Below are 7,788 nucleotides of genomic sequence, written 5' to 3'. Positions count from 1 at the left end.
TGAGCTTTCCCCTCCGCCCCTCCCCCTCCTCTCCTCTTCCTCTTCCTGTCCCTCCCCCCCCCCCCCTTCCTCTTCCTCTTCCTCCTCCTTCCCGGACCTCTTGGTTCCCCTTCCGCGCCGGGTGAGTCCGTGAGCCGGCGAACCTCAAATTTGCCGGATTTCACCCCAATTCGAGGGGCCGGGAGGGCGGGGGCAATTAGCGTTGCAATCAAGGGCGGCGGCGATGAGCTGAAGCGGAATCGCGGTCGCGTTTAATCGCGATCCGTCGCCGCATCGCCCCGTCGCGACTGGCGGCGCCCGTCGCGAGGCGGAACCTCTCGCCGCGTGAATCGATTCTCCGCCGAAAATCGCGAACGGCAGCCCGCGGAATTAATCGCCGCTAATTGCGACTCGAGGCGCCCGCCGCGATTCTTGAACGCGGCGACGGCGACGGCGATCGACGCGGCGACGCGGAAGGGTCGCCGTTAATTTCCCGCCAGCCGAACCTGAGCCGGGCGCGGCTGGTTGATCATCGGTGATTATTATGGATGAATTAATTTATCGTTGGGATTAATTGGGCAGGCAGGATGCCGAAGGGACCCCGGCAGCGCCCAGCGGAGCGGTACCCGCCTCAAGTACAGCCGGCTGCGGCGGGCGGCGCGGGCGCTGGTGTTCGAGAACGGGGCTCTCTGCGATGAGGTGGCCCGGTTGGAAGCCAAGTGCCTACGGGCACGGGACGAGCGCCGTTTCCTTCTCACCCGGCTCCTCCAACTCCGGGCGATGGCCGGCCCCGAGGAGATCGCCGGTGAGGTCACCGGCCGCCGGCCTCGCCGTGGCGGGTCCCGGGCCGATGGGTCAAGAGACGGCGGGAAAGACGGGGCGCGGTCAACTGGAGCAAGAGAGGGGTCGAGGCCAACTGGGTCAAGAGATGGAGCGAGGGATGGGGCGCGGTCAACGGGGTCAAGAGATGGACCAAGAGATGAGCCGAGGCCGAGCGGCTCCAGGCCGGTTGGGTCAAGAGATGGGTCAAGAGATGAGTCGAGGCCAACTGGCTCAAGGCCGGTTGGGTCAAGAGATGGGGTGAGGCCAACTGGCTCAAGAGATGGACCAAGAGACGGTCCAGGAGACGGGCCGAGGTCCAATGGGGCGAGAGACGGGCCGAGAGACGGTTCGAGGACGGCAGGGCCGAGAGACGGCCCGAGAGATGAGTCGAGGGATGGGTTGAGGCCAGCGGGGCCGCGGGACGGCCCAAGAGACGACTTGAGGCCAAATGGGCCGAGAGGCGGCCCCAAGTTGGACGTGCCGCCAGCGGCCATCTTGAGACCACCGGAGGACACCTCCAGCCCGGCTGGGCCGCCAGCGGCCATCTTGAGGCCACCCCCCCGCCGGCGCGGCGGGACGTTGACTCTGCCCTTGGCGCTGGGACCTCTGACGGTGCACAGCCTGGGTGTCGGCGGTTTGGGGCCGGGGGCCATCTTGCCCCTGGGCTTCCGTAGCACCCGGCTCTTCACCAGCACCCGCCGGCCGGCTCGCCGCTGCCTGTACACCTGCCGGATCGTGGCCGGTCCCCGCTGCGAGATCGTGTCCGAGGACGAGCCTGGGAGGGTGCTGGCGGGTCCCACGCCCGATGTCTGCCATGGCCGGCTCCTCCAGGCCCTGGGGGAAGCCGGGGGGCGGCCCCGGGCAATGCCACCGGCCCCTGGTGCTGGCGCCGACTTCTTCGGCCTCACCCACCCCACTGTCCGCCGGCTCCTCCAGGGAGAAGCTGGGGCCTTCCTCCACCCCGAGGACGAGGAAGAAGAGGAGGAGGAGGAAGAGGAGGAGGAGGAGGACGACGACGACGACGAAGAGGAGGAGGAGGAAGAAGGGGCCACCCCAGCCTTTGCCTACGCCGACATCTTCCTTGGCAGCCCCACCGGCTCTGACGAGTGACCCCCCCGCGTCCCCTGTCCCCGCCCCATCCCCCAAATAAATGACCCTGCCCTCCGCTGCCACCATGTTTGTTGGGGGGGGGGGGGGGCACCTGGGACCTTCCCCCCCATGCCTGGGTTCTCCCAGCCCTCCCCCTTTGGCCACGCCTCTTTGCCTGAAGGGGGTGGGGCCAGAGAAGGGGCTCTTGGGGGTGGTGGTCCCTATGGAGGCGGAGCCATGGTCAAAACACAGTTTTATTGTCATCACGGGGATGGGAACAAGATATGGGGGGGGGGGGGGGGAACGTGACTCCAATTGGTGGGGCCACGGTCCCCGCCCCCCCCATCTCCTATTGGATGTTGTGGTAGAGGCGGACGATGTCGGGGCAGTCGCCGAGGGCCTGGAGGAGGTGCTCCGCCTGCTCCCGTGTCCCCTCCGGTAGCGTCACCCGGTCCCGAGGCAAGTACTCGATGGCGGCCGAGAGCAGGCGCAGCCCCGAGGCCTCCAGATGCTCTCGCACGTTCCGCAAGGCTGAGGTCTCGCAGATGAACTGCGGGGAACGGCCAGTTGCGGTTGGGGATGCTCAAGGAACGGCCAAGGGCGGTCGGGGACGGTCAGGAGCCGTCGGGGATGGTCAAGGAACGGCCAAGGGCGGTTGGGGACGGTCAAGGAGCCATTGGGGACGGTCAAGGAACGGCCAAGGGCGGTCGGGGACGGTCAAGGAACGGCCAAGGGCGGTCGGGGACGGTCAAGGAAAGGCCAAGGGCGGTTGGGGATGATCAAGGAATGGCCAAGGGTGGTCGGGGACGGTCGAGGAACGGCCAAGGGCGGTCGGGGACGGTCGAGGAACGGCCAAGGGCGGTCAGGGACGGTCAGGAGGCATTGGGGATGGTCAAGGAACGTCCAAGGGTAGTTGGGGATGGTCAAGGAATGGCCAAGGGCAGTCGGGGACAGTCAAGGAACAGCCAAGGGGCGTTGGGGACGGTCAAGGGATGGCCAAGGGGGGTCGGGGATGGTCAAGGAGCCATTGGGGACGGTCAAGGAACGGCCAAGGGCAGTTGGGGACAGTCAAGGAACGGCCAAGGGCGGTCGGGAATGGTCAAGGAGCCATTGGGGACGGTCAAGGAACGGCCAAGGGCGGTTGGGGACGGTCAAAGGGTGGTTGGGGACGGTCAGGGATGGTCAAGGGATGGCCAAAGGTGGTCGGGGACAGTCAAGGGACGGCCAAGGGTGGTCGGGGACGGTCGAGGAACGGCCAAGGGCGGTCAGGGACGGTCAAAGAACGGCCAAGGGCGGTCAGGGACGGTCAAAGAACGGCCAAGGGCGGTCAGGGACGGTCAGGAGCCATTGGGGACGGTCAAGGAACGGCCAAGGGCGGTTGGGGATGGTCAAGGAACGGCCAAGGGCGGTCGGGGACGGTCAGGAGGCATTGGGGACGGTCAAGGAACGGCCAAGGGCGGTTGGGGACGGTCAAGGAGCCATTGGGGACGGTCAAGGAACGGCCAAGGGCGGTTGGGGACGGTCAAGGAACGGCCGAGGGCGGTCGGGGACGGTCAGGAGCCATTGGGGACGGTCAAGGAACGGCCAAGGGCGGTTGGGGACGGTCGAGGAACGGCCAAGGGCGGTCGGGGACGGTCAGGAGGCATTGGGGATGGTCAAGGAACGTCCAAGGGTAGTCGGGGATGGTCAAGGAATGGCCAAGGGCAGTCGGGGACAGTCAAGGAACAGCCAAGGGGCGTTGGGGACGGTCAAGGGATGGCCAAGGGGGGTCGGGGATGGTCAAGGAGCCATTGGGGACGGTCAAGGAGCCATTGGGGACGGTCAAGGAACGGCCAAGGGCAGTTGGGGACGGTCAAGGAACGGCCAAGGGCGGTCGGGAATGGTCAAGGAGCCATTGGGGACGGTCAAGGAACGGCCAAGGGCGGTTGGGGACGGTCAAAGGGTGGTCGGGGACGGTCAGGGATGGTCAAGGGATGGCCAAAGGTGGTCGGGGACAGTCAAGGGACGGCCAAGGGTGGTCGGGGACGGTCGAGGAACGGCCAAGGGCGGTCAGGGACGGTCAAAGAACGGCCAAGGGCGGTCAGGGACGGTCAAGGAACGGCCAAGGGCGGTCAGGGACGGTCAGGAGCCATTGGGGACGGTCAAGGAACGGCCAAGGGCGGTTGGGGATGGTCAAGGAACGGCCAAGGGCGGTCGGGGACGGTCAGGAGGCATTGGGGACGGTCAAGGAACGGCCAAGGGCGGTTGGGGACGGTCAAGGAGCCATTGGGGACGGTCAAGGAACGGCCAAGGGCGGTTGGGGACGGTCAAGGAACGGCCGAGGGCGGTCGGGGACGGTCAGGAGCCATTGGGGACGGTCAAGGAACGGCCAAGGGCGGTTGGGGACGGTCGAGGAACGGCCAAGGGCGGTCGGGGACGGTCAGGAGGCATTGGGGATGGTCAAGGAACGTCCAAGGGTAGTCGGGGATGGTCAAGGAATGGCCAAGGGCAGTCGGGGACAGTCAAGGAACAGCCAAGGGGCGTTGGGGACGGTCAAGGGATGGCCAAGGGGGGTCGGGGATGGTCAAGGAGCCATTGGGGACGGTCAAGGAGCCATTGGGGACGGTCAAGGAACGGCCAAGGGCAGTTGGGGACGGTCAAGGAACGGCCAAGGGCGGTCGGGAATGGTCAAGGAGCCATTGGGGACGGTCAAGGAACGGCCAAGGGCGGTTGGGGACGGTCAAAGGGTGGTCGGGGACGGTCAGGGATGGTCAAGGGATGGCCAAAGGTGGTCGGGGACAGTCAAGGGACGGCCAAGGGTGGTCGGGGACGGTCGAGGAACGGCCAAGGGCGGTCAGGGACGGTCAAAGAACGGCCAAGGGCGGTCAGGGACGGTCAAGGAACGGCCAAGGGCGGTCAGGGACGGTCAGGAGCCATTGGGGACGGTCAAGGAACGGCCAAGGGCGGTTGGGGATGGTCAAGGAACGGCCAAGGGCGGTCGGGGACGGTCAGGAGGCATTGGGGACGGTCAAGGAACGGCCAAGGGCGGTTGGGGACGGTCAAGGAGCCATTGGGGACGGTCAAGGAACGGCCAAGGGCGGTTGGGGACGGTCAAGGAACGGCCGAGGGCGGTCGGGGACGGTCAGGAGCCATTGGGGACGGTCAAGGAACGGCCAAGGGCGGTTGGGGACGGTCGAGGAACGGCCAAGGGCGGTCGGGGACGGTCAGGAGGCATTGGGGATGGTCAAGGAACGTCCAAGGGTAGTCGGGGATGGTCAAGGAATGGCCAAGGGCAGTCGGGGACAGTCAAGGAACAGCCAAGGGGCGTTGGGGACGGTCAAGGGATGGCCAAGGGGGGTCGGGGATGGTCAAGGAGCCATTGGGGACGGTCAAGGAGCCATTGGGGACGGTCAAGGAACGGCCAAGGGCAGTTGGGGACGGTCAAGGAACGGCCAAGGGCGGTCGGGAATGGTCAAGGAGCCATTGGGGACGGTCAAGGAACGGCCAAGGGCGGTTGGGGACGGTCAAAGGGTGGTCGGGGACGGTCAGGGATGGTCAAGGGATGGCCAAAGGTGGTCGGGGACAGTCAAGGGACGGCCAAGGGTGGTCGGGGACGGTCAAGGGACGGCCAAGGGTGGTCGGGGACGGTCAAGGGCGGTCAGGGACGGTCAAGGGATGGCTGAGAGAGGCCAGGGATGGTCAAGAATGCTGGGGACAACCCATGGTGGTCAGGGATGGTCTTGGATGGTCAGAAACGGCCAAGAGCGGCCAGGGAACGGCCAGGAGCAGCCGGGGCACCAAGAGGACCGCCCCGTGTGCTCTGAAACCAAACTGTTGTCTCCTCACCCACCTTCAGCGCTGGCTCCTCTTCTTCCTCCTCCTCCTCATCCGGGCAGACGTCCTGGGCCCCGGCCTCCAGCGCCGCCTCCAGCGCCGCCTCCAGCGAGACGGGGTGGCCCCGAAGGTCCCGTGGCCCCACGCGGACCACCCCTTTCTGCTCGAAGCCGTGTCGTGCCCCTTCTGCCAGCGTTCCCCTGCGGGCACCCACACCCCACTCAGCCCTGGACTCATCAAACCGGGTTTTTGGGCCCGGACGCTGGGGTGTCCCCCCCCCCCCCCCCCCCTCAGACTGACCCGTGGCGGGTGAGGATGAGTCGGACGTCATGCTGGCTCCGCCGGGGATTATCGGTGAGGACCTCCAGGAGAAGAGCCGAGCCACCGGGGCCACGGGCTTCATACAGCAGCCGGGCTGCCGCCGCCGCCGATCTCTCCTGGGGCAGGGGTGGGGGGCTCAGGGATCCCCCCCACCGGCATCTCGGAGGGCTTGATCCTCCTCCCGCCGTGTCCGGTCTCCCTTCCCAAATCCCCCAGGACCTACCGCGCCGTGGATGGCCGCCTCGATGGAGGCCTTGGGCATGTTCTTCGCCCGGCACTGCTCCACCACGTTGGCCAGTTGGGTGTTGAGCGCTGGGTCTGGGCCCCCCTCTGTGGTGAAAGGGGGTGCGGCTGGGATCGGGGCGGGGGGGGGGGGCTGGAGAGACCCTCCCCAAATCCCAGAGGATCTGGGGGCGGTGGTGTCTGGGGGACGGTGAGATCCTGGGGGAGCCGGGAGGGTCTGTGGGGTGGAAGGACTTCTGGGATCCTGGAGAACCCCCAAGAGAACCTGGAGGGATCTGGGGGGGGGGGTGTGGGGAGATCCCAGGGGGAGATCTTGGCCTGAGGGACCTCCAGGGGCCTGGCAGGGGGGATCTGCTGGGCTGCAAGATCCCAGGGGCACTGGGGATGAGGACCCCCCACTCAGGGATCCAGAGTGGGGGAGATCCGAGAAGACCTGCCGGGATCCCACCAGCCCCAGGAGACCCGCTGGGATCCCACCAGCCCCAGGAGACCCACTGGGATCCCACCAACCCCAGAAGACCCGCCGGGATCCCAGAAGATCTGCTGGGATCCCCACCAGCCCCAGAACACCTGCCGGGATCCCACCTGCCCCAGAAGACCCGCCAGGATCCCGGGAGACCTGCCGGGATCCCACCAGCCCCAGGAGACCCATTGGGATCCCACCAACCCCAGAAGACCTGCCGGGATCCCGGGAGACCTGCCGGGACCCCACCAGCCCCAGAAGACCTGTTGGGATCCCACCAACCCCAGAAGACCCGTTGGGATCCCACCACCCCCAGAAGACCCGTTGGGATCCCACCAACCCCAGAAGACCCTCCGGGATCCCACCACCCCCGGAAGACCCGCCGGGATCCCACCACCCCCAGAAGACCCGTTGGGATCCCACCACCCCCAGAAGACCCGTTGGGAATCCCAGAAGACCCTCCGGGATCCCACCACCCCCGGAAGACCCGTTGGGATCCCACCAACCCCAGAAGACCCTCCGGGATCCCACCACCCCCCGGAAGACCCGCCGGGATCCCACCACCCCCCAGAAGACCCGTTGGGATCCCCACCACCCCCAGAAGACCCGTTGGGATCCCAGAAGACCCGTTGGGATCCCACCACCCCCAGAAGACCCGTTGGGATCCCACCACCCCCGGAAGACCCGCGGGATCCCACCAACCCCCAGAAGACCCGTTGGGAATCCCACCACCCCGGCGACGGGGATGTGGGCGCGGCAGAGGGATCCGGCGGGTCCGTACCCGCGAGCGGCGATACGCAGCATGAGGCCGAGGCGCTGGAAGAGGCGACCGCGGGCGGCGTCGCGCGACCCTTGACGTTCTTCACCTTGGACCACCGATTGTGGCCGGCCCAGGACGGCGGTGACCCGAGGTGCAAGGGGCGGCCGGTGGGCTACCAACCGAGGCCACCGGGCTAGTGCCAGGGCTCCCACGGCTGCCATGGGGAGTGGGTGGGTGACGTGGGACAACAACCCCCCCCCCACTCTTGGACCCCCAACGATCCCCACGGAGCCAAGCG

General features: G+C 67.2%; 2 protein-coding genes across 2 annotated transcripts; one reads left to right on the top strand and one right to left on the bottom strand.

The window, feature by feature from the left end:
• Positions 1–10: 10 nt before the first annotated feature.
• On the top strand, positions 11–1,971 carry TBRG1 (transforming growth factor beta regulator 1; the record flags this gene model as incomplete). Its single annotated transcript, XM_052779774.1, has 2 exons — positions 11–121; positions 562–1,971. Coding segments are annotated over 2 exons (1,461 nt in total), but the record flags the coding sequence as incomplete, so codon positions are not given.
• Positions 1,972–2,126: 155 nt separating this feature from the next.
• LOC128138577 (translational activator of cytochrome c oxidase 1) lies at positions 2,127–7,758 on the bottom strand. The gene is made up of 5 exons (XM_052779780.1): positions 7,514–7,758; positions 6,248–6,355; positions 6,004–6,140; positions 5,720–5,903; positions 2,127–2,440 (listed from the first exon to the last, which is right to left on the bottom strand). Exons 1-5 carry the CDS (start codon positions 7,709–7,711, stop codon positions 2,240–2,242), a joined length of 828 nt encoding a protein of 275 aa, XP_052635740.1. The 5' UTR covers positions 7,712–7,758; the 3' UTR covers positions 2,127–2,239.
• Positions 7,759–7,788: the final 30 nt, after the last annotated feature.

This window comes from Harpia harpyja, unplaced genomic scaffold (genome assembly GCF_026419915.1).
Source record: "Harpia harpyja isolate bHarHar1 unplaced genomic scaffold, bHarHar1 primary haplotype scaffold_55, whole genome shotgun sequence".
NCBI lineage: Eukaryota > Metazoa > Chordata > Aves > Accipitriformes > Accipitridae > Harpia > Harpia harpyja.
Note: the sequence above shows the minus strand (reverse complement) of the source record. Positions and strands in the feature narration are given on the sequence as shown.

What these genes read in the sequence shown, in the direction of transcription:
- LOC128138577 (XM_052779780.1), bottom strand. Translation starts at nt 7,711, where the DNA reads ATGGCAGCCGTGGGAGCCCTGGCACTAGCCCGGTGGCCTCGGTTGGTA. An exon ending in AGGCGGCCATCCACGGCGCG is followed by an intron (nt 6,141 to 6,247) that starts GTAGGTCCTGGG and finishes CCCCTGCCCCAG; the next exon opens with GAGAGATCGGCGGCGGCGGC. An exon ending in CTCATCCTCACCCGCCACGG is followed by an intron (nt 5,904 to 6,003) that starts GTCAGTCTGAGG and finishes GGGTGCCCGCAG; the next exon opens with GGGAACGCTGGCAGAAGGGG.